At 47.4% G+C, this 25,353-nt stretch overlaps 2 protein-coding genes and 1 long non-coding RNA gene across 10 annotated transcripts; 2 read left to right on the top strand and 1 right to left on the bottom strand.

The window, feature by feature from the left end:
* LOC147351295 (uncharacterized) lies at nucleotides 1-12,832 on the top strand. Of its 2 annotated transcripts, none has more exons than XR_015147379.1 (3): nucleotides 1-708; nucleotides 7,316-7,446; nucleotides 12,300-12,832. It is a non-coding gene; the product is annotated as an uncharacterized LOC147351295 (long non-coding RNA). The 2 variants fall into 2 exon arrangements; XR_015147380.1 differs by lacking the exon at nucleotides 1-708 and adding an exon at nucleotides 1,152-1,310.
* Nucleotides 1,129-5,843, bottom strand: LOC147351296 (testis-expressed protein 19.2-like). Its single transcript, XM_086356770.1, has 2 exons — nucleotides 4,357-5,843; nucleotides 1,129-2,990 (listed from the first exon to the last, which is right to left on the bottom strand). Exon 2 carries the CDS (start codon nucleotides 2,715-2,717, stop codon nucleotides 1,662-1,664), a length of 1,056 nt encoding a protein of 351 aa, XP_086212896.1. The 5' UTR covers nucleotides 2,718-2,990; nucleotides 4,357-5,843; the 3' UTR covers nucleotides 1,129-1,661.
* A 9,756-nt stretch (nucleotides 12,833-22,588) lies between the features above and the next one.
* Nucleotides 22,589-25,080, top strand: LOC147351294 (testis-expressed protein 19.2-like). 7 transcript variants are annotated; one of them, XR_015146861.1, is made up of 4 exons: nucleotides 22,589-22,927; nucleotides 23,185-23,465; nucleotides 23,560-23,646; nucleotides 24,049-24,185. XR_015146861.1 is itself a non-coding variant. In XM_086355329.1 (3 exons), the coding sequence occupies exons 2-3, from the start codon at nucleotides 23,443-23,445 to the stop codon at nucleotides 24,496-24,498; spliced, it is 654 nt and encodes a 217-aa protein (XP_086211455.1). In that variant the 5' UTR covers nucleotides 22,601-22,927; nucleotides 23,185-23,442; the 3' UTR covers nucleotides 24,499-25,080. The 7 variants fall into 7 exon arrangements, 6 of the variants coding, with proteins under 6 accessions (XP_086211453.1, XP_086211455.1, XP_086211451.1 ...); XM_086355329.1 differs by having other exon boundaries at nucleotides 22,601-22,927; nucleotides 23,185-23,646; nucleotides 24,049-25,080; XM_086355327.1 differs by having other exon boundaries at nucleotides 22,592-22,703; nucleotides 23,185-25,080.
* The last annotated feature ends 273 nt before the right edge of the window (nucleotides 25,081-25,353 follow it).

Raw genomic sequence — 25,353 nt, 5'->3', positions numbered from 1 at the left:
ATGAGAAGAGCTGAGGAACTAGCTGTAGCCTCTTGGCAAAGAGCTGGGGCTCTTGCTTGGGCGCTATTTCAGGGCTGCCTCCTCCTGACCTCAGCATCACCGCAGTACTGCAAAGCAGCTGGGTCATTTAAGAAAAATAGCCCGCCTCAAATAAGGGTTTGCTGGATCCATGAATAAATGGACTGTTTAACCTGGAGGGACAGAGAAAGGAGGGGATGAAGGCAAGACCACGCTCTTTACTTGGAAGAAGAGCCAGATATACGTTCAAATACAGACTCCAAGTCAATAAATGCCTACAGAGTTATGAGATCGTGTTGAAATGAAGTGTTTTGAGTGGCTGCTGTATCAATGCCTTCCCTCCATCTAATTAGCATCAGATGTCTTCAAGACCTACCTGGAGATTCACATCTGAAAGGTATGAGAGAAAAAGACTGTTCCCAGATATCAATGAAAGGACCTTACTATGTTAATACCTAACATAGCAGCAACTCCCCAACTCCCACCCCTAGAGTAGACCCTTAGACTGCATCTTTCACTGAAAGAGACAGCTCATCTTTGAATCACTGGAGGCTCTGCCAACCAGACTCCGAGCAAAGGACTGTGGAACCCTCTAGATTGGTTGTTTATAAGGAAGAGAAGTTGCCAGCTAAGAGCTTCTTCCTGGCCCACAGCACTCTGCTGACAAGACCTCCAAAGCTTCCTTCTCCTGTAAGTCTGTGCAAAGCATGGAGAGGCTGATGCACACGGTCCCCCATTTCCCTCTCCTGTGTCGTGAACATTATTAGCAATTTTTGTGCATGGTTCTACCTCTAGTTTTTGTTTATTTGTTTGTTTTTAAATATCAGGGGCACAAATTTAGAGTGACTAAAATCTGCATTTGATGACACAGTCTCATTGTTCAAAGTATGGCTCTTTGTTATTTTAAGCATGTGTGTATGTATTAGTTGTTTATAAATAATGTGATAAACACCTGTAAGCACTATGAGCCAAAAAACTGACCAGAATCCTCATCTGGCCTGTGCTGCTCCACTCTCTGTCCCCTGCTCCCAGGGGACTTAAATCTGTAAAGGTGACTTGACCGGAACACTGAGACAATAAGGACTAGCTGAGGATGAGTTAAGACAGGGCTTTGATGCACAACTCTTAATACTTTATTAAATTAAAACAAGAACTAAACTGTCAAATTGCATTAAAAGGCCAACATTTAAAACCGGGCCTTCTCTCGCTACAGAGCAGAATGTCCAGTGCTGCTGACAGGGTCCTGTGGAGACCCAGAGACCATCTGGTGACCCTGTCACCCAAGACTGAGAGTATGTATCCCACCCATGGCATTTCTCTACAAGTCGAGGGCACAGCTCTGCACCCTACTCTTCATGCCACATTCTGCAGCAGTTGTTCACACCAGCACATCCTTGTCGGCTTCATGTTCCTAACTCCTTGATAGTTGGCTTCTCTCCTCAATACTGATATTTGTGTTGCTTCCTTGTTAGGCTATGGTAGGTCCCATTTCTTAACCTCTGGCCACTCACCATTTTTCCTCCCCAGGCCCAAGTCCCCATCCATTGCTAATGGTTACCTGGCTTCTGTGGAGTGGTCAGTCCTTCTAGCCTCTGATGTTCTGGGGAAGCCAGGACAATGGTGACCACGTGGACCTCAGTCCCTCAGTTCTGGGACCCTGGGTTGAAGGGCTGGAAATGTGGCAGCTCTCCCAGGGCCGAGGCTCCCATAGCAGCCAGGTTCTCCCCAGGCTCTCTGGGCCCACTGGTACCGGCATCCCCTCCTTGGGTGGAGGACTGTGGCCTAGAGGCTGAGTCCCCCTCCTCAGGCTTCCTCTTGGCCGAGGGTGAATAAGAAAGGATGGTGAATCCCCTCTTAAGTAGGGCTGAATCCGCAGGCACCAGCTCTTCAATCTGCCCTGGAGGGGAGGATTCCAGAATGCTTAGCTTCCAGTGGTGCAGTTCCTGCTTCTGGGGTGCATCTTGGAGTCTCACCACCCACACCTCATCAGGCTCCAACAGCAGTTTCCAACACTGGCCTGGTGTCATTTGGACCCCTCTTGGCTTCATCTTCTGGAGGTAGACAGCATCATAGCGGCCCACTAGGGAGAGGATCTGCAGGTCCAGTAAATAGGCTTCAGCCTCAAGAGGGTCCATGTCCTGTGTGGTGCCCAGCTCCAATACCATGGGCTCTCCTGCAGGCAAGTCCACTTTGAAAAACCCCTCCCATGGAATGGAGGGGCTTGGCCAGTGGGAACAGGTAGGGATTTCCCCAAATCTCCAGGGAAGGCCCTGGGTCCAGTCAGCATCTTCAGCATCCAGGCCCAGAGGTGCCGCATCCTGAGGCTGCAGCTCAGTGGGCACAAAGTGATCATCTAGGTCCATGTCTTCTGACTCCACAGGGCCTGACGCCAGGGTGTCCAATCCCCAGCCCACAGACTCGCCCTGTGCAGGCTCCCATAGGCCCTGCGCCCAGTTTGGCCCCATCACTGGGGATGACCCTTGCTCAGACCCTGTCTCTGAGTTATCCATAAGCTCAGGGTCCCAATCTCCATCTTCCAAGTCTTCTGACTCTAGCTGCCGCTTAAGGTCCAGAAAGGCAGCCTTGTAACAAGCAAAGCAGATCCTTAGCTGTCTGCCATGTTGAAGCTGATACCTCCAGGATGCATGGAGATAGGACATGCCCTCTGCCGCATACCGCTTGCTGACTGGAGGGCACATGGCCAAGCTGTCTGACTCCTGAGACACAGGCAGAAGAAGAAGGACTAGCTGTGATTTTCGAAGATCTGGTCCACAGAAGAGGGCGCAGTGAAGAGCAAGGGTCAGGGAGGAGGGGCAAGAGAACAGAGAGGAGAAAGATGAGGATCACCAGGAGAAGAATTTGAGGTGGCGGTGGATGAACTGTGTCCCGATCCAACAGGGACCTGTAGAGGTTGGCAGGGAAGAAACTCTGGAATTAACTTCTGCTGATGCCAGGGCTCGGTTCTCTGGGATCTGCAAAGAAAAGCAGTGAGGTTAGGGCGCCCCCAGCAGGTAGGTGGGAGCAAATCACAGAGGGAGGAGAACCTGACCACATCTGACAAAACCTGAGGGAACCTCTCAGGACCTGACAGAACCAGAAAGAATCACTCAGAATCCGAGGTTCCTGTCAGAATCTGACCAAATCTGACAGAACCCGAGAGAATTGGTCAGAACCTGACCGAATCTGACAAAACCTGAGAGAACATGTCAGAACCTCAGAGAATCTGTCAGAACCAAAGGAAACCTGTCAGGACATGACAGAAACAGAATTGATCAGACCCTGAGAGAATCTGTCAAAATCTGTCAGAAACTGAGGGAAACTGTGAGCCCCTGAACAAATCTGACCGAATGTGACAGAACCTGACCAAATCTGACAAACCTGTTGGAACCTGTGAGAATCTGTGAAAACCTGAGGGACACTGTCAGATCCTGATCAACGCTGACAAAACCTGATTGAAACTGACAGACTCTGAAAGAATTGGTCAGAACCTGAGGGAATCTATCAGAACCTAAGGAAATCTGTCGTAACCCAACAGAGAGAATTGGCCCGAACCTGAGGGATCCTGTCAGACCTGACCAAATCTGACTGAATCTGACAGAACCTGAGGGAACCTGACAGAACCAGAGACTCGGTCAGAACCTGAGGGTCCTGTCAGATCTTACCAAATCTGATAGAACCTGCCAGAGACTGACAAAACCTGAAGGAAAGTGTTGGAACCTGAGAGAAAGTCAGAACGTGAGGGAGCTGGTCAGAACATGACCAAATCTGATAATACCTGTTAGAACGTGTGAGAATCTGTGAGCACCTGAGGGAATCTGTCAGAACCTGAACAAATCTGACAAAACCTGACTGAACCTGACAATCTGAGAGAATCAGTCAGAACCTGAGGGATCCTGTCAGACCTGACCAAATCTGTCCAATCTGACAGAACCTGACTAAATCTGACAGAACCTGATGGAACCTGTCAGAACCAGAGAATTGGTCAGAACCTGAGGATCCTGTCAGATCTCACCAAATCCAATAGAACCTGCCAGAGAATGAGAAAACCTGAGGGAAACTAACAGAACCTGATAGAGCCTGAAAAAACCTGAAGGGACCTATTGGAACCTGAGAGAATATCAGAACCCGAGGGAGCTGGTCAGAACCTGACCAAATCTAACAGAACCTGACAGAACTTGTTAGAACCTCTTGGAATCTGATAGAGCTGTCAGAACCTGAGGGAACCTGACAGAATGTGTCAGAACCTGATGGAAACTGACAGAACCTGAGGTATCTGTCAGAATCTGAACCTTATAAAACCTGAAGGAGCCTGACTGAACCACCCCCACCTGAGCTAACCTGTCTGGCCTGAGGCTACGCTGGATCACATTGGCACTGCAGGCTCCAAGCCCCACACTGTTAGTCTGTAGGCCCCACTCTTCCACTTCAAGGAGTTCTCACCCAGCTTGGTACCGCCTTCCTGTGGGTACACGTGGGGAAAGCAGGGAAGGGATCCTGCCTAAGCATATAAAGAGCCATTTCCCATGGTGCTCTGGGCTCAATATTTCCCATGAGCCTCAGCCCACCAGGAAATGAAACTGCTGAGTCATTCTCACTTCCCTCATCCCAGGAGAGCCTGTGTAGCCCCCAGAGAGGGCAGTCTTGTTCCTCTAACCCTGTCACCAGGGTGATTGTTCCTGTGATATTTGCTCCTCTGAGGGCTGAGAAGACTGTTCCCATTGTTCTCTTCATTCTGCAGGTTTCTGAAATTGTGTGGGTGATTCTCTCTCTTATGGTTATTGTCCCTTTGTGGGTCCCTTGGGTGACATACTTGATCACAAAGCCTGTCTTTCTGTGGTTAAAATGGATTCTTTCTTGTATCTCTTGATGAAAGTTTCTTTATGAATTCCAGAAACTGTAAACTGTTATTTACAATTTAGGCATATTTCTGGCCCTCTGACTTTTCACTTTTAAAATAAAGGCTCTTTACCTATAAATAATAAATAATTGCTGGAGAGGGTGTGGAGAAAAGAAAAACATCCTACATTGTTGGTGGGAATGTAAACTGGTACTGCAAGTATAGAGAACAGTATGAAGTTTTCTCAAAAAAACTAAAAATAGAGTTGTCACATGATCCAGCAATCCCACTCCTGGACATGTATCCAGAGAAGACTGTAATTTGAAAAGAAACATGCACCCCAATGTTCATAGAAGCACTATTCACAATAGCTAAGACATGGAAACGACATATATGCCCATTGACAGGCAAATGGATAAAGATGTATCCCAGGTGGCACTAATGGTAAAGAATCTGCCTGGCAATGCGGGAGGTACAAGACATACAGTTTCAATCCCTGGGTAGGGAAGATCCTCTGGAGTAGGAAATGGCAACCCACTCCAGGATCTTTGCCTGGAGAATCCTATGGATGGATGAGCCTTGCAGGCTACAGTCCATGGGGTCGCAAAGAGTCAAACATGACTGAAGCAACTTAGCATATATGTATAATAATCCATATATATATACAATGGATTATTATTTGGTCATAAAAAAAGAATGAAACATTGCCATTTACAGCAACATAGACAGACCTAAAGGTTATCATACTAAGGGAAGTCAGAAAGAGAAAGACAAATACCATATGATCTTATATGTGGACTCTAAAATACAGCACAAACAGAAACACTATCACAGACATAGGAAACAGACTTGTGGTTGCCAAGAGGGATGGGGGATGTAGGAGAGAAGGATTGGGTGTTTGGGATTAACAGATGCAAACTATTCTATAGAGAATGTGTAAACAAGGTCCTACAGTATAGCACAGAAAGTGAAAGTGAGCCTCTCAGTCCTGTCCGACTGTGCAACCCTGTGGACTGTAGTCTGCCAGGCTCCTCTGTCCATTGGATTTCCCAGGTAAGAATACTGGAATGGGTTGCCATTTCCTTCTCCAAGGGATCTTCCTGATGCAGAGATCAAATAGTGGTCTCCTGCATCGCAGGCGGATTCTTTACCATCTAAACCACCAGGGAAGCCCACTGTGTAGCACAGAGAACTATATTCAACATCCAGTGATAAGCCATAATGGAAAAGAATATGAAAAAGAGTGTATATATGTGTGTGTGTGCTTAGTCACTCAGTTGTGTCTGACTCTTTGTGACCCCCACGGACTGTAGCCCATCAGTCCCCCTCTGTCCATGAGGATTCTCCAGGCAAGAATACTGGCGTGGGTTGCCATGCCCTCCTCCAGGGGATCTTCCAACCCAGGGATTGAACCCAGGTCTCCCATATTGTGAACAAATTCTTTACCATCTGAGTCACCAGGGAAGCCCAAGAATACTGGAGTGGGTAGCCTATCCCTTCTCCAGGGGATCTTCCTGACCCAGGAATCAAACTGGTGTCTCCTGCATTGCAGGCAGACTCTTTACCATCTGAGCCATCAGGGAAGCCTATATATATATATATATATATAAATATAAAAATATATAAAACTGAATCACTTTCCTGTACAGCAGAGATTAACACAATACTGTAAATCAACTAATACTTCAATCAAATTTTAAAATAAAATAAAGACTCTTTAAATGAACACTTTAAATATTAGGCACTGTTTTTAGACCAGTTTTGTCTTCATAGCAAAACTGAGGAGAAGTTACAGAGAATTCTTATACTACCCTGCCCCACACAGCACAGCCTCACTGTCAAACTCTGCACCACATGGTACATTTGTAACCATCAAGGACCCTATAGTGATGCACTGTTATCACTCAATGTGAACAGTTCCCATTTATCACTCAATGTGAACAGTTCGCATTAGGGTTTACTTTCAGGGCTGTTCAATCTATGGATTTAGACAAAAGGTTAATGACATACATATGTAGTAGTTTTACTGTCCCTGTTCTCCCCATTTAACTCTACCTATCCCCACCCCTGGCAACCACTGATATTTTTTTGTCTCCATAGTTTTGCCTTTTCCTGAATGCTGGATAGTTGGAATCAAACAATATGTAGCCTTTTCAGATTGACTTCCTTCACTTTGTAATATGCCGTTAAGTTTCCTCCATGTCTTTTTATGGCTTGATAACACTTCTTTTCAGCGCTGCATATTCCATTGATTGGATGGACCCTAGTTTATCTATTCACTTACTGAAGGACTTCTTGCCTGCTTCCAAGTTTTGGCAATTATGAACGAAGCTGCTATAAACATCATGTGAAAAAAAATCACATGCAAGTTTTTGTGCAACAAAAGTTTTGAACTCATTAGGCAAATACAAAGGAGTGGGATTTCTGGATCACTTGTTAAAGGTATGTTTAATTTTGTAGGAAATCCCCAGTATTCCAAAGTGGCTGCACTATTCTGCATTCCCACCAGCAGTGATTGAGAGTTCCTGTTGCTCTACATCCTGGCCAGCATTTGGTGTTGTCTGTATTCTGGATTTTGGCCATTCTGATAGGTATGTAACGGTATCTTATATTGTTTTAATTTGCAATTCCATAATGACATATAATGTGGAGCATCTTTTCATGCGCTATCTGCCATCTATATACCTTCTTCGGTGAGGTTTTTATTTAGGTTGTTTGCCTAGTTTTAAATCGGGTTGTTTATTTTCTTATTGGTAAGTTTTAAGAGTTCTTTGTATATTTTGGATAACAGTTCTTTATCAGATGTGTCTTTTGCAAGGGCTTCCCATGTGACACTATGGTAAAGAACCTGCCTGCCAATGCAGGAGATGTAAGAGATGTGGGTTCTATCCTTGGGTGGGGAAGATCCCCTGGAGGAGGGCATGGCAACCCACTCCAGTATTCATTCCTGGAGAATCCCATGGACAGAGGAGCCTGGCAGGCTATAGTCCATAGGGTCAAAAAGAATTGGACACAACTGAAGCGATTTAGCACACATGCACGTCTTTTGCAAATATTTTTTCCCAGTCTGTGGTTTATCTTCTCATTCTCATGACTGTCTTTTGCAGAGCAGAAGTTTTTATTTTTAGTTAAATCCAGCTGATGAATGATCTCTTTGATAAATTGAGACTTTGGTGCTACATCTAAAAAGTCATTGCCATATTCAAAGTCATTTCGATTTTATCCTATTATCTATTAGGAGTTTCACAGTTTGCGCTTTATATTTAGGTCTATGATCTACTTTGTGTTAGTTTTTTTGTGTGAGATCTGTGAATGGATTCATATTCTTGCATGTGGATGTCCACTATTTCAAGCACCATTTGTAAAACAGACTATCTTTTCTCTACTATATTGCCTTTGCCTCTTTGTCAAAGACCAGTGGACTGTATTTTTGTAGGTAACAGACACTTTAAAACACAGACTTGTTTAGAGTCTGGTAATCAGTGTTAAATGTTTCTTTTGAAATTGTTTTGGCTTTTAAAGTATATCCCACAATTCCAAGGCCATGATGTTACTTTCCTTCATCTAATTCTTATTCTGGAATACTTTTGTTAGTTTGCAGCTAGGGTTGCCATAAGAAAATACCAGACTGAATAGCTTAAACAGCAAAAACGTTTCTCACAGTTCTGGAGACTGTAAATCCTAGATCAGGGTGCAGGATGGTTGGGTTCTGGTGAGAGCCCTCTTCCTGACTATGCAGATTGCTACCTTCTTGCTGTGTCATCACACAATAGAGAGAGGGAGATCTAGCTCTCTTTCCTTATCAGGCCACAATCCTATCTGATTAGGGCCCCACTCTTATGACTATTTTTTTGGGCTCCAAAATCACTGCAGTTGGTGATTGCAGCCGTGAAATTAAAAGACGCTTACTCCTTGGAAGGAAAGTTATGACCAACCTAGATAGCATATCGGAGAAGGCAATGGCACCCCACTCCAGCACTCTTGCCTGGAAAATCCCATGGACGGAGGAGCCTGGTAGGCTGCAGTCCATGGGGTCTCTAAGAGTCAGATACGACTGAGTGACTTCACTTTCACTTTTCACTTTCATGCATTGGAGAAGGAAATGGTGACTCGCTCCAGTGTTCTTGCCTGGAGAATCCCAGGGACGGGGAGCCTGGTGGGCTGCCGTCTTTGGGGTCGCACAGAGTCAGACACGACTGAAGTAACTTAGTAGTAGTAGTAGTAGATAGAATATTCAAAAGCAGAGACATTACTTTGCCAACAAAGGTCCATCTAGTCAAGGCTATGGTTTTTCCAGTGGTCATGTATGGATGTGAGAGTTGGACTGTGAAGAAAGCTGAGCACTGAAGAATTGATGCTTTTGAACTGTGGTGTTGGAGAAGACTCTTGAGAGTCCTTGGATTGCAAGGAGATCCATCCAGTCCATTCTAAAGGAGATCAGTCCTGGGTGTTCTTTGGAAGGACCGATGCTAAAGTTGAAACTCCAGTACTTTGACCACCTCATGCGAAGTATTGACTCATTGGAAAAGACTCTGATGCTGGGAGGGATTGGGGGCAGGAGGAGAAGGGGACGACAGAGGATGAGATGGCTGGATGGCATCACTGACTTGATGGACGTGAGTTTAAGTGAACTCTGGGAGTTGGTGATGGACAGGGAGACCTGGCGTGCTGCAATTCATGGGGTCGCAAAGAGTCAGACATGACTGAGCGACTGAACTGAATTGAACTTATGACTTTATTTAACCCTAATTATCTCCTGCTTCCCAGGTGGCTTAGTGGTAAAGAATCCACCTGCCAATGCAGGAGACCCGGGATCAATCCCTGGGTCAGGAAGATGCCCTGGAAAAGGAAATGACAACTCACTCCAGTGTTCTGGCCTGGAAAATCCCATGGATAGAGGAACATGGTGGGCTACAGTCCATGGGGTTGCAAAGAGTCAGACACGATTTTGCAACTGAACCACTACCATCAATTATCTGCTAAAGATCTTATTCCAAATGTAGTCATAGTGAGGATTAGAGCTTCAACATATGAATTTTGAAGGGACCAATTCAGTCTACAGTACTTCTTTTTCTTTTGTATACAAAATGCAATTTAAATGGAAGTTGCTTTTCTTAACAATGTTAAGAATGTAGATAGACAACTTTTTACAATGATTTGCCAATTTAATTGTGTAAATCAACCCTTCTTTCCAAACTTCAACATATATATTCAAGCACACCAGCAATGTCTCCCCTGAGATGTTTTGGAGCATCCCAGGATGAAGGAATCTGTAGTTGGCAGCTGGGCCTGGATTGGGCAGTGCCTGCAGGAAGGAGAAAAGACCACCTCTAGAATCAGGCAACTTAAAGGTTCTTCAACTCCCAGTGGCTCCCAGATTTTGCTCCAGGTTAAAATTTTCTTGGGAGCTTTGAAGAGTCCCAGTGGCCACATCATAGCATGTGGCAGACACACCTGAGGTATGTCACACCCTCAGTTGCAGTCAGTTACACCCTCCCTAAGATAGTGGTGGAGCTTGTGATTTGCTTCCAACCAAGAGCAGTGGTAAAGGTGGTGGGTGTCTCTGCCTCGATGAGGTTACATTATGGGGCAAAATGTCCCTCCTGCAATGATGAGGTTATATTATGGGACAAAGTGTCCCTCCTGCAATGATATTACTCTAAGATTAAGTAAGACTCTTACCCAGCTCTTGCTCTCTCCTGGAGGCCTTGAAGAGGGAGAAGAGCCGTGCTGTCTGTGAACTGTGGGTTGCCTCTGGGACCAGCTGACAGCCAGGAAAGCTGAAGCCATCAGCCCTAAAACCACAAGGAGGTGAATTCTGCTAGCAGAGAACACAGCACAGCCAACACCTTGGTTGAGACTTTGGGCAGGGGGCCAGCCAGAGCATGTCCCAACTCCTAACCCATGGAAACTTAGAAAATAAATGTCTGCTATTTGGTAAACCACTAAGTTTATTTTCTATAAAGCAAAAGAAAATTTGCATTCACCCCTTACCAGTGACATCAGAATTCTTACATGGGACACAGGCATTGATGGCTTTTCAATCTCTGCCGGTGCTTCCAAAATACTGTCCTGTTAAAGAACCAGTATCCAGACCACTGGATAATGTTAGAACTTTTCCCATACATTGGATCCTTTGATCCCTCCTCTCTTGCTAGTAAACCAGGCCTGAGTTCAATCGATACCCAAACCAGTCTCCACAGGGCCCACAGTAGCCATGGCCCATAGATGACCAATGGCCCCCTTATGACTCAGATAACCCACTGTGACCTGCCACAGACTGAGTAATTGGGCCTCTCTCGAGTTCCTGACTCACGTGGCCTTCATGCAGCCAGAGTCATGGTCCAGAAGCCAGCAGGGCCCAGAACCTGGCACCCAGACCCTGCCCACGGCTCAAAGGAGTTCTCGTAATGGAGAAGGGTGAGAGAGAAGATGAGGGTCAGCAGGGCTGACAGGGCAGAAGGGCACCAAGATGACTGCCCTGGTCCAGCTCAGGGCCCCATGGCGCGGGGAGCTGAGCCCAAACACTGGCTGAGATCCTCAGAAGGAAGAAGACCAAAGCCCCACCATGTGCTGCCGGATCACCCGCACCTTCGTGCTGCAGCAGAAGTTACTGGTTTCGCCCATTCAGCCTTCCACAGTTCCTGAGGCTCAGAACATTCCAGAGATGTCTGTGGAGTGGACACATTCCTACTCCTTCTCTGGCTTGGTGACCTCCATCCTCAGGATACCCAGTTGTCACACTGTTCCTGACCTGCTGCATTCCCAGGCATGGCCCCTGTCTCCCCAGCCCGGTTCAGAGCCAGTGTGGGCCAGTGCCTTTCCCAGACAAAGCCTCCGCCAGCGTGTCCGGGAATCTGATCTCAAGATGGCCAGTCACGCCCAGAAAAACCACCCAACCCGCGAAGCCGTCAAACTCCTGTGGGCTTGGATCTGTGGGCAAGTGACCCAGCTGGAATCAAGCCCTGACAAGAAAGAAAAGTGTGTTTAGACAATCAAATGACTCACCAAATAGAACCTTCTTGAAAAGTATTGTAATAATCAAGCCAAGGAAGGGATCACTGCCTATTCCAGTGAAGTCCAAGTACTTGAATCTTAAACATTTACATCGTTGCTCTTGTATTATAAAGCAGAGTCCAGCCCTCACCTTCCATCTCCATATTTGCAGCATATTTGTTAATCGCTCAGTCCAACTCTTTGCGACCCCGTGAACTGTAGCCTGTCAGACTCCTCTGCCCGTGGAATTCTCCAGGCAAGAATACTGGAGTGGGTTGCCATTTGCTTCTCTAGGGAATCTTCCCGACCCAGGGATGAAACCTTGGCCTCCTGCATTGCAGGCAGATTCTTTACCATCTGAGCCACCAGGGAAGCCCAACCAGGGATCATTTGCCCCAAGAATTTCACTAGATTTTTATTGGCTTTCCTCTCTCATTCCTCCTCCCAGGCAATAAAGAAGATGAACGGTTTAATACTTTCTTGCATGAGTTCACTACAGAGAGCTCTTCAGAGGGATGCTGCCTGTTGATGAAAAGGAAGATCTCTGCTTCCACAGGGAGCAGGCACCCAGCAAGGCCCAGAGGATGTGAGACACCGTCATTGGTGTGGAGAATATATGTGCTCTGTAAAGTTTGCCTGACAGTTGATTTTCTTTCTTTCTTTCTTTTTTTTAACTGATTTTACTGATAAAATTAGAGTTGTATTTCTAAAAGATACAAGAAGCCACAAAGACAAGGACACATAACAATTCTCTGACCAACTTATGCCAGTAAGGCTCAAAGTCAGCCATAAAAATGGATAAGGTTCATGAGCTTACTGAAAAGTAATGTACAGAGCCACTGGTTTCTGTCTCTGCACCCCTTGGGGTAAAATGGGGGTCACACACTAGTGGGGGCCTCCATGATCATGCTCCAATTTCCTTAGAGGCACATGTTTCTATAGGAACATTAAATTTTGAATGCCGTGATAAATCTGAAGAAATATTAAGAGTCTTGGATTTTCATTTTCATATTTTATGCACCTAGGCATAAGAGTCATTTTCACTTGTTTCCCTCTTACCATTAGAAGTTAATGTAATTAAAGAGTTCAGTTACATCTGTTCCCCTTCTGCCCTGACTGGTCTTTGTTGGCCAGTTTCGCCTGCAGTCATGGCCCCATTATCCTTTCTGCCTCTAGCTGCTTCCAATTAGAGGTTTGACCTCAAAGGACACCTTCCCCTCAAGCAGGCCTTGTGCCTTTTCCAGCCTCCGGGCAGCACAAGCTTCAGGGACTTCCTGGGGGATAATATAATGCAGATTGTGCCTCCTTATGCATTTCGCCTCTTCCCCTGCTACACACTGCAGAGACACGCCCCGTGTGTGGTCACACTCTCAACATCGACCTGGACTTTTACCATCTGAAATTAAGGTGTTTCTCTGCTGAGGAGACAATTGTCAGCCCCTCCCCACCAAAGAGCTTCACAGGTGGCGCTGGTGGTAAAGAACACGCCTGCCAATGCAGGGACAAAAGAGACCTGGGTTCGATCCCTGGGTCTGCAAGATCCCCTGCAGGAGGGAATGGCAACCCACTCCAGTATTCTTGCCTGGGGAATCCCATGGACAGCGGAGCCTGGCGGGCTGCAGTCCACAGGGTCACAAAGAGTCGGACATGACTGAAGAAACTGAGCACACGCATACCTCATTAAAATGGAGCATGCAGAGCAAGAAATAGCCCTTTTGTTTTCATTAAAAAAATTTTTTTTAAATTGGAATATAGTTACTTTATAATATTGTGTTAGTTTCTGCAGTACAATGAAGTGAATCAGTTATATGCATACATACTTCCCCTCCCTTCTGGACTCCCCTCCCCCTCTCCCTAGCCCTCCCATCTAGGTCACCACAGAGCACTGAGCCGAGCTTCTGTGCTTTATAGCAGGTTCCCCTAGCTGTCTATTCTATACATGGTAGTGTGTAGATGTCAACCCTAATCTCCCAGTTCATCCCACCCCTCCCTCCCCTCCCTGTGTCCGCATGTCCACTCTCTATGTGTGTGTCTGTGTTCCTCCCTTAGAAATATGTTCATCAGTAGCAAATCAAAACTGCAATGAGGTATCATCTCACACTGGTCAGAATGGCCATCATCAAAAAATCTACAAATAATAAATGCTGGAGGGGGTGTGGAGAAAAGGGAACCCTCTTGCACTGTTGGTGGAAGTGTAAACTGATAAGTCACTGTGGAGAATAGTATGGAGGTTCCTTTAAAAACTAAACTTGGAACTACCCGTATGACCTGTCCTTTTTTTTTAACCCTTGAGTTCCCCCGCCCAGGACAGGCCCTCAGCATGTACTGTCCCACGGGTGGGCAGGTGGGCTGTCAGTCCCAGCGGGAGGGGTTCCAATGGGCTCTAGAATCCAGTCGCACTATGTCACTGCAGCTGGATCTTCATGTGTGGTGAGACATGCCCAGCCCCCCAAACAAAGCTGCCAGACTCAGATATGGGGCTGGGAAAAGTGCAAGTGTGGGTCCTTTAGTCGTGTCCAACTCTTTGTGACCCCATGGACTGTAGCCCACCAGGTTCTGTCCATGAAATTTTCCAGGCAAGAATTCTGGAGTGGGTAGCTGTTCCCTTCTCCAGGGTATCTTCCCCACCCAGGGATCGAACCTGAGTCTCCTGCACTGCAGGGAGATTCTTTACCATCTGAGCCACCAGGGTTTACCAGAATGAGGTAAATGATTTTGTTATGTGATGCTAATAGGTCATGTCTTATAGCAGGAACTTGGGCTGCAGAGTTTCCAGGAAAGGGGCGCCTCAGACACAGTGGGGCCACCACAGGAGTTGTTGTTACGATCCCAAGATCCCAACTAGGAAGAGGATGTGTGCAGGAGGGGAATGAGCGTTGGAGACTTGAGACTCAACTTGCACCTCTGGCCAGGCAGAGGCAGGGAATCTGTTTAATTCCCACAGCAAATGCACCTTTTGGGTCTTGTGGCCCCAACTGACTATAATTGAATGAATTACTTCTCTTCTCAAGGGTTGTCAGGATGTCCTCTAGAAACATGGATGGTTTGTGCAGAGATGTCATTTTGGGAACTTCTGGGCAGTAGAACCCTCTTCATATCTGACACTGAAGGGAGATTTTTATCATTGTTTCAGATTTTTCTATCTTCAGGGCAAACTCCAAGAGATAGTGAGAGACAAGGAAGCCTGGCGTGATACAGTCCATGGGGTCTCAAAGAGTAAGACATGACTTAGTGACTGAACAACAAGATTGTTCTGTTGAGTGTGGGGCATGAGAAGGTCCAAAGCAAAAGGGAAAGGAGGTGTGTGCTCCGAGAGCCTAGGTTTCTCAGCCCCTTGGGAAGACGCTTGTGACAAGTTGTCCCAGAACTTGGAGCAGAGGGTGGCCTTGAGCCCCCACTTCTGACACGTGTGAGTGTCCAGTTTGGTCCTGTGGAATAAGTCAGCTCCTGAAAGTCAGGGCACTTCCCATGCGTCCTGAGAGATAAGATCTTTCCAGAGTTTCAGAGCTGGACAGGAATTAGTGAGAGCATAGGATGGGTCAGCAGTTGGCTGGACAATGTCCCCGAAGATGTCCACTAATCCCGGGACCCATGACTATGTCACTACACACAGTGGAGGCTTTGCAGGTTTGATTGAGTTAGGAGCCTTGAGATGGTATGGGGGGATAACCTGGGACCAATGGCGTCACCATCCTTACAAGATGGGGACAGAAGGCAGAGTCAGAGAGTGAAGGTGAGAGGACGGAAGCAGAGATCACAGGAGACGATGCCAGACTGCTGACCTGGAGACAGAGGAAGGGGCTGCAAGTCAAGGGATGTGGCTCCTCTGGAAGCTGGAACAGGGAGGGAGGGGTTCTCCCTGGGAGCCTCCAGAAAGAGCCAGCCCTGGGTCCATTGCAGATGCCAGACCTACAGACTCAAGAGAAGAAATTGTGTGGCTTCAAGCTGCTGAGTGGTGATGATTTGGTAGCCGCTGCAAACTCACAGGATGAACGTGTTTCTCTTTGGATGGTTCTGAGGGGCTCTGGAGTAGGGGACATCAAGATGCCCCATTTTCAAATCTCTCCTGGAAGTGGAGACAGCTGCTTCAAGGACAGCGTCAAGGAGATACGTGCCTCCCAGCAGTGCGTGACCAGGGCTGGGCTAGGCTGATGATCACTGCTTGTGGGAACATGGGGAGGACGTGATGATCACTTGCTGGGGGCATGTTCACCCTGAATCTGGCTCTTCTTATGGTGACCACAACTACTGGAGCCTCCGATGCCTGGAGGCTGCCATGTCAGCAGCATAGCTGATGGATGTGTGGACAGCCGCACAGAGTCTGAATGGATGTGGTGGCTGTGGCTACTGTGGAACTTCAGACACAAGAGTTGACATGAAAGAACCTAAGGATGGTTCCAGAGGCTCTAGAGTCATCCCTCCAAGGGCTCTGGGCACTGGAAGGCCCCTGGGAAGGAGAACCCACCCGTGTCATGGCCCTTTGGGGACCGTGCTCACCCTACTGTCTTGCCCATTCACTGAGTGCCAATCCCTCAATGGAGTCTGGAAGTGTGAGGGTTCACAGTCCACGGCAGCCTGACAGGCAGGCACTGGAGGGTGCCTGGGAGAGGCAGGCAGTGAAAAGAGCCATGCTCAGGACTCCAACCAGAAGGGGCTGGTCTAAACATTACCACCACCCTTGAAGCACTTCCAAGGGCTTTCAGTGGCTTCCAGAGGTACAGTCATAGCACATACTTATTCTAGAAAATTAGGAGAATATGGAAATCAATGAAGAAAATTCAATAACTCACAATACCACACCCAGAGGTAATCACGCTGGTATTGGTGTTTCCATTCTTTACATGCTCAAGGGATTAGATCTGATAGAGTGCCTGAAGAACTATGGCTGGAGGTCTGTGACATTGTACAGGAGGCAGGGATCAAGACCACCTCCAAAGAAAAGAAATGCAAAAAGGCAAAATGGTTGTCTGAGGAGGCCTTACAAATAGCTGTGAACAGAAGAGAAGTGAAAGGCAAAGGAGAAAAGGAAAGATATGCCCATTTGAATGCATATATCTTCATGACCCAGATAATCACAATGGTGTGATCACTCACCTAGAGCCAGACATCCTGGAATGTGAAGTCAAGTGGGCCTTAGGAAGCATCACTATGAACAAAGCTAATGGAGGTGACAGAATTCCAGTTGAGCTATTTCAAATCCTAAAATATGATGCTGTGAAAGTGCTGCAATCAATATGCCAGAAAATTTGGAAAACTCAGCAGTGGCCACAGGACTGGAAAAGATCAGTTTTCATTCCAATCCCAAAGAAAGGCAATGCCAAAGAATGCTCAAACTACCACACAATTGCACTCATCTCACATGCTAGTAAAGTAATGCTCAAAATTCTCCAAGCCAGGCTTCAACAGTATGTAAACTGTGAACTTCCAGATGTTCAAGCAAGATTTAGAAAAGGCAGAGGAACCAGAGATCAAATTGCAACATCTGTTGGATCATCACAAAAACAAGAGAGTTCCAGAAAAACATCTACTTCTGCTTTATTGACTATGCCAAAGCCTTTGACTGTGTGGACCACAAAAAACTGTGGAAAATTCTGAAAAAGATGGGAATACCAGACCATCTGACCTGCCTCTTGAGAAATCTGTATGCAGATCAGGAAGCAGTTAGAACTGGACATGGAACAACAGACTGGTTCCAAATTGGGAAAGGAGTACATCAAGGCTGTATATTGTTACCTTGCTTATTTAACTTGTATGCAGAGTACTTCATAAGAAACACTGGGCTGGAGGAAGCACAGGCTGGAATCAAGATTGCCGGGAGAAATATCAGTAACCTCAGATATGCAGATGACACCACCCTTATGGCAGAAAGGGAAGAACTAAAGAGCCTCTTGATGAAAGTGAAAAAGGAGCGTGAAAAAGTTGGCTTAAAGCTCAACATTCAGAAAGCTAAGATCATGGCATCTGGTCCCAGCACTTCATGGCAAATAGATGGGGAAAAAGAGGAAACAGTGAGAGACTTTATTTCTTGGAGCTCCAAAATCACTGCAGATGGTGACTGCAGCCATGGAATTAAAAGACGCTTACTCCTTGGAAGAAGTTATGACCAACCTAGACGGCATATTAAAAAGCAGAGACATTACTTTGTGTAGTCAAGGCTATGGTTTTTCCAGTAGTCATGTATGGATGTGAGAGTTGGACTATAAAGAAAGCTGAGTGCTGAAGAATTGATGCTTTTGAACTGTGGTGTTGGAGAAGACTCTTGAGAGTCCCTTGGACTGCATGGAGATCCAACCAGTCCATCCTAAAGGAAATCAGTCTTGAATATTCATTGGAAGGACTGATGCTGAAGCTGAACTCCGATACTTTGGCCACCTGATGCAAAGAACTGACTCATTTGAAAAGACCCTGATGCTGAGAAAGATTGAAGGCAGGAGGAGAAGGGAACGACAGAGGATGAGATAGTTAGATGGCATCACCGACTCAACGGACATGAGTCTGAGTAAACTCTGGGAGTTGGAGATGGACAGGGAGGCCTGGTGTGCTGCAATCCATGGGGTCTCAGAGAGTCGGACACGACTGAGTGACTGAACTGAACTGAACATGCTTAAAGACATGTGATACCCAACATGGGTGTACACGGCACAGAGTCTCCCAGACTTGTGACACTTACATGTGTAAATAGGCAAGAATCCACTTGCACACATCACATCTGACACTTGCACAGGTAGCCACAGAATTTTTTCTTTTAAAAAATCAAAGCAATACTATGTACATAACTTACAACCTATCTTTTCTTTTCACTGAACAGATGCTGATCACTTCACAGCATATCTTCTTTGAAACTTGTTGTCTGTGGATGTCATGTTCCGTGGTGTGGCCATATCACAAGCATTCCTACCGATGGATACTGATCTTGTTTCCTGGTTATCACTCCTCACATCATTCCAAAATGGACATCCCGTTTTGCAGTCTTAAACTTATTCCTGTGAACATCAGTATCTTTGCTGACATCTTGTGGAAACGAGTTGTAGTCTTTCTGTAGTGCCGGATCATTTCCTTCTGTCTCTCTCGTGTTCATAATTGTCTTTACCCTCAGCCACTGCCTTTGGTTTCTGAAGAGACCTGAGAGGAGAATCCCTGGGTTTGAGGCTCCCCAGGGTGTCCTAAATACTAGATCATTCCTCCCGTGGACTCTCTCGAGCATTCTGAAGGGTGTGCAGATGTTGGGAAGCTTGTGCCCACGTCTCCATGACACTGAGAACGAGTTGCCCTCCCTCCCAGCTTGGGAACTGCTTCGGAAGCCGTGCCAGCCCCCAGTGTGTGAAGCTGCTGCAGAGCCTTGTTCCTGTTGTCCTGGCACCGTGCTGACCCTTTGTTGGGCATCCTGCGGGGGTGAGCACCTGGCACGGGCCAGGGCTTGTTAGTGCCTGTTGAACAGATGTGCAAATAGATCAGTGAAAAACCAATGACCAGATGCACAGGAAGAGAGATGACTGTCCTCTAATCCTCTATTCTGATCTAGAGTTGCTGGGAGGGGAAGGGGAATGGGAAGATGGCGGGGGCTGCCCCCACTGGGTGTCTAAGTGCCTTTGCTCTCTCCTATGTGACATACACACACAGCCAGGAAGCCAGGTAGGTAGCCATCCCCGCTCAGACCCAGGGTCCAGGAGCCAAGGCTGTCACCTTGAATGCTGGAGTCCATGAGAACTCGTGGTTGAGGGTAGAGCCCTCCGTTGTGAGCCCCAGCATCAGATGGCAGAAGGGGCCTGGGTGCTCAAGAGGAAGTTCCAACAGGCCAGGGTTCAGATGCCCGCCCTTGGCCTCCTTGCTGTGGGGGCATAGCCCCCCAGGCTTCAGCACCGTCCATCTGCTGGAAAGGGCAGCTGGGATCAGGTAAGGGGTTGGGGGCACAGACTCTGCCATAAAGATGTCCCAGGTGGAGTTGAAGCCTGACGACTATGGGCACTGAGAAGGGGATAGGAGAATGATTCCCCTGATGATTGAGTTTTGTGTTCTGAGTTTCTTCTCTATGTCAGAGACCTGACTCAAAGTTAGTCATCTACTCTGGGTGGCTGCTGCTGCTGCTGCTGCTACGTCGCTTCAGTCGTGTCCGACTCTGTGAGACCCCATAGACCGCAGCCCACCAGGCTCCCCTGTCCCTGGGATTCTCCAAGCAAGAACACTGGAGTGGGTTGCCATTGCCTTCTCCACTGGTTGGCTGACAAGGAGGAAAAGATAAAGGTGTGTAGAGAGCACAGACTAGTGCTGGGGAGGTGATGGCTCAGTGGGCTCAGCAGACAAGTGAAAACTCACCCTGAGGGTTGTTGCTATTCATTAGTGTCCCAGGCTTAGAGGGGGTGTCCTTATAGGTCACAGAATGTTCCTAGCCTCCAAGTCCGAAGCTCTTCCAAACCACCTGAAGCAGCCACCTATCCCTCATAGTCCCTGCCCAGCCGATAAGAGTCAGGGGCCCCAGACCTCCAGCCTCCAGCCACAGTTCACAGCATGGAGCTTTCCTTCCTTAAGTACATGGGAGACAAAGCGAGAGTCTCTGTATGTGTACATATGTATATGTGTACATGTAGGTGATGTGTATATGTATAAAGATATAAATATCTGATAGTATACATATGTATAGAAAATAATGTGTCATATATAATATATGCAGTATGTATGTATTTATAAAATAATGTAATCAAGTGGATGACATCCATTACCTTGCCACTTACTTGCTTAGAAGTAACTCACATTTTCCCCTCCAATCAGGAGGAAGTCATGACTGCCCTAGGGGGTCACCTCAGGGTGTCTGCCACATGCTATGATGTGGGATTTTTCAAGGTCCCAAGACAATTTTAACATGCAGCAAAATTGGGAAACAACTGATCCAAGGAATTTTATTGTCATCTAATTCCAGAGGTGGGTGGGTCTTCTGGCAGACCCAGATGTTTTGACCAGGAGTCTAGATGAAAACTCGTTCACTTGGGGACACCCATCAGATTCCCTGGGGAGATGATGCAGATGCAGCTGGATGTACCAGTTGGAAGTTTGGAAGGAAGGGCTAGATGATGTGATTAATTTAGCAAATTATTTTAAAAGCCATTCTCAGATTTCCCCCATTATTCAAGCAAAGCCTACCTATGAAATCTTTCATAAGCTGAAACATCCTGGGACTTCAGAAATGGATATTAACCCGTAGGACTTTGTGGCTCAGCTGGTAAAGAATCTGGCTACAATGTGGGAGACCTGGGTTTGATCCCTGGGTTGGGAAGATCCCCTGGAGAAGGGAAAGGCTACCCACTCCAGTATTCTAGCCTGGAGAATTCCATGGACTGTATAGTCCATGGGGTCGCAAAGAGGTGGACACACGACAGAGCGATTTTCACTTTCACTTTTCATAAAAAAGAAGTCGAATCCAGAGAACTTTTGCAAAGCGGGGGATACCTGTATGTATTCTCTTGTATTATAATTTTTTTTTTTTTACAAAAACAACTTACTTACATTTAAATTAAGTTAAAAATTAAGAAACAAATAAAATTTAAAAATGTGAAAGCGTTAATGTGAAGATACAATAAATCAACATTGTGGTCTTGGAGAACTGAAGATGTTCTTTACAAAGACCAAGAAAATATTTTCTTGAAAACAGATGAACACATTTCACCATAACTAAAGACTTTGAACAAAATGAAACAGTGAACCACAAAAGTGTAAAATGTGGTTAAAATGTATTTTCAAAAGAAGTGTTTGTTTAAAGAACACTTTATTTTAAAAGTGTTTAAGCTCTGAGAAGAGCTAGAGAGACAGAAATGTGCTGTCGATTCAATGCAACCTAAAGGTTGAAAGTTATGTTTTATTCAGCAGAAATTTTTAGGACTTAAGCCCAGGAGGTAGCATCTGAAACAAGCGTGAGAGAACTGTTTGTTCCAAGGAGGCAGAGGTGGGGGAGCAGGTTTTGTAGAAGTTTTGCAACAAAGGACAGGTAGCCTGGATATCAAAAGTTTTTTTTGTAAATTAAAGAAAACCAGATAACCCAAATTAAGGAATTTAGCCTGTTTCTGTATATGGGAAGATGCAAATTAAGGAATTTAGCCTGTTTCTGTATATGGGAAGATGCAAACGTCTGTCCGGGGTCCCTGAAATCACTCCTTTGATATGCACCTCAGCTCTGTGGGGCCAGTTTTCTCTGTTTTCACACCCTGAGCTTTCTTTCCTCAGGGCTCACTGGCAGGGAGCTGGCTACAGTCTAGATGGCAGCTCTTCTTCTCCTTCCTGAGTTCCCTTAGGGTTCACTGGCTCATATCGGAGGGCTGCAATACTTGTTTATTGATATGCCAGAAAATATTCCATTTCTCAGTGCTTAAATCGTAAATAATTGGCAATCAGTTTCTGGTATTCATTAAAAAAAAAAAAAAATCTAACCAAGAGATAAACAAAGGAGGAATCCATTTCGACCACTGAAGGACAGGGCCCTTGACCAAGCAGGTCGCCCAGGACCCAGAATGGGGCAATGACCATAAGGGAGATGCTCACCCACACAATTTCAGAAACCTGTGGATTGAAAGAGTGATGGGGAGAGTCTTCTCACCCCTCTAGGAGAGAATATCACAGACACAATCACCTTGGGGACAGGGTTAGGGGGATAAGACTGCCCTCCCTGGAGGCTGCGCAGACTCTTCTGGGATGGGGGTGGGGAGGGAGGATGACTCAGCAGTTTCATTTCCTGGTGGGCTGAGGCTCATGGGAAATAGGCAAATGAGCCCAGAGCACCATGGGGAATGGCCCTTTAAATGCTCAGGCTGGCTCTGGTCCCTCCTTTCCCCTCAGGGTTACCCACAGGAGGGAGGCACCAGGGAGGGTGAGAGCCCTTTGGAGTAAGAAGTGTGTCTGGGGCCTACAGGTTGGCAGAGTGTGGGGCTTGGAGGCTGAAAAGCCCCAGGTTCCAGTGTGGCCTCAGGCCAGACGGGCCCGCTCAGGTGCAGGTGGTTCTGTTACGCTCCATCTGGTTCAGTCAGGTTAACCATTTGGTTAGATTCTGATAAGTTCCCTCAGGTTCTGACAATTCTCTCAGGTTGTCTCAGGGTAAGTCAGGTTCTGTCAGGTTCCCTTAGTTTCCCCCAGGTGAGGCTGATGGGGTATCAGGATCCCTGAGATGGGGTGGGGATGGGGAGTTGGAGGGGTGAGAGGAGGCTGTGTGGTTCACAGGCCCCAGGTCAGCTAAACTGAGCAGAGACAGGGTAAAGGGCTGGGTCTGAGCCCAAGGCCCCGCTGTGCCCTGCTCCTCCTGCAGGGCACCTGCTCCCACCTGCCTGCCCTAACCTCACTGCTTTTCTTTGCAGCTCCCAGAGAACAGAACGCTTGCATCAGCTGAAGTTAATTCCAGAGTTTCTTCCCTTCCAACCTCTATTTTGACTCAGTTCATCCACCGCCACCCCAAATTCTTCTCCTGGTGATCCTCATCTTTCTCCTCCCTGTTCTCTTGCCCCTCCTCCCTGCCCCTTACACCTTACTGGGCCCCCACCTGTGGGCCAGACCCCCTAAGATCACAGCCAACCCCGCTCCTGCTGTCTCTCTCTCAGGAGGCAGGCAGCTTGGCCATGTGCCCTCCAGTCAGCAAGCGGTATGTGGCAGAGGGCCTGTCCTACCTCTACGTGTCCTGGATGTATCAGCTTCAACATGGCAGCCAGCTAAGGCTCTGCTTCGCTTGCTTCAAGGTTGCCTTTCTGGACTTTAAACGGATGCTGGAGTCAGAAGACTGGGAAGATGAAGATTGGGACTCTGAGCTGATGGACGATTCTGAGGCATGGTCTGAGCAGGGGTCATCCTCGGGGATGGGGCCAAGCTGGGGGCAGGGCCAAGGGCAACCTGCACAGGGCGGGGCTGTGGGCTGGGGGTCAGGCACCCTGGCATCAGGCCCTGTGGAGTCAGAAGATGTGGGCTTGCACAATCATACTGTGCCCACCGAGCTGCAGCCTCAGGATGCAGTACCTCTGGGCCTGGGTGCTGAAGATGCTGACTGGACCCAGGGCCTTCCCTGGCGACTTGAGGGACTCCCTACCTGCTCCCACTGGCCAAGCCCCCTTCCTCCATGGCGGGGTTTTTTCAAAGTGGACCTGCCCCTGGGGGAGCCCATGGTACTGGAGCTGGGCACCACCCAGAACATGGACCCTGCTGAGACTAAGGCCTGGTTACTGGACCTGCAGGTCCTCTCCCTGGTGGGCTGCTGTGATGTCATCTACGTCCAGAAGATGAAGCCAAGAAGGGCCTGGAGGACCCCAGGCCAGTGTTGGAAACTGCTGCTGGAGCCTGATGAGTGGTGGGTGGTGAGACTCCAAGATGCACCCCAGATGCAAGACCTGCACCACTGGAAGCTAAGCATTCTGGAATCCCCTTCTCTGGAGCAGAATGTAGATCTGGTGCCTGCGGACTTGGTCCTGCTTAAGAGGGGACTCACCATCCTCTCTTTTTCACCCTGGGCCAAGAGAGAGGCAGCGGAGGGGGACTCAGCCTCTAGGCCACAGTCTTCCACCCAAGGAGGGGATGCCGGCACCAGTGGGCTCAGAGAGCCTGGGGAGAACCTGGCTGCTGTGGGAGCCTCGGCCCTGGGAGAGCTGCCACATTCCCAGCCCCTCAACCCAGGGTCCCAGAACTGAGGGACTGAGGTCCATGTGGTCACCATTGTTCTGGCTTCCCTAGGACACCAGAGGCTGGGAAGGAACTGACCTCTCCACAACAGCCAGGGTACCCATTAACAATGAATGAGGTCTTGGGCCTGGAGAGGAACAATGGTGAGTGGTCCAGAGACTGAGAAATGGGGCCTACTGCAGCATCAGGAGAAAGGGACACAAATACCTATAACTGGGAGGGAAGTTCTCTGTCAGATGTCATGGAGTTAGGAATCTGAGCTATTTGGGATGTGCTGGGTGAATGGATGCTGTGCAATGTGTGAAGAAGGGAACAGGGAATCGATTTGGGTAACAGCCCTACCCTGGGGAGGGATGTCTGAAGTGTAACTCACTCCGGGGAACACGGTGGTGGAGTCGGGACCACAGGGATATGTACTTGTCTTTACTCAGTGGGCTCTGGGCTCCACAGGACCCGGTTATCAGCACTGAGGACTCTGCAGTGTGAGAGACCTTGTTTCAAAGATTGGCTATTTTATGTGGTTTGGCTACTTAGTTTCTGTCTCTTTGTGTGTCATTTTAAACTAAATAAAGTCATAGAGTTTGCAACGAGGTGTTGTTCAGAGCTCTTCCGCAGAAAATCTTTGTTGTTTCTCCTTGTCCTGTCCCTCTCAGGGACAAATCAATCCTAGCACCCCTACTTCATGAGTCACAGTTGTCCAGGATGGCTAAGAATCTTTAGCTTCTAGATTAGTGATGGTTACAAAACCTAGGGTCACCCTGTGTGGGAAAGATGGATAAAAAGGTGTGTGTGTGTGCTCAGTCCTATCTGACTCTGCAACCTTATGGACTGTAACCTGCCAGGCTCTTCTGTCCATGGGATTC

The sequence above is a fragment of the Bos grunniens genome, chromosome 19 (genome assembly GCF_055505025.1).
Source record: "Bos grunniens cultivar Pamir isolate PY7600 chromosome 19, Bosgru_T2T1.0, whole genome shotgun sequence".
NCBI lineage: Eukaryota > Metazoa > Chordata > Mammalia > Artiodactyla > Bovidae > Bos > Bos grunniens.
Note: the sequence above shows the minus strand (reverse complement) of the source record. Positions and strands in the feature narration are given on the sequence as shown.

Bases quoted from the DNA above. Each gene is read 5' to 3' on its own strand.
- LOC147351296 (XM_086356770.1), bottom strand. From the start codon at position 2,717: ATGTGCCCTCCAGTCAGCAAGCGGTATGCGGCAGAGGGCATGTCCTAT.
- LOC147351294 (XM_086355327.1), top strand. From the start codon at position 23,443: ATGTGCCCTCCAGTCAGCAAGCGGTATGTGGCAGAGGGCCTGTCCTAC.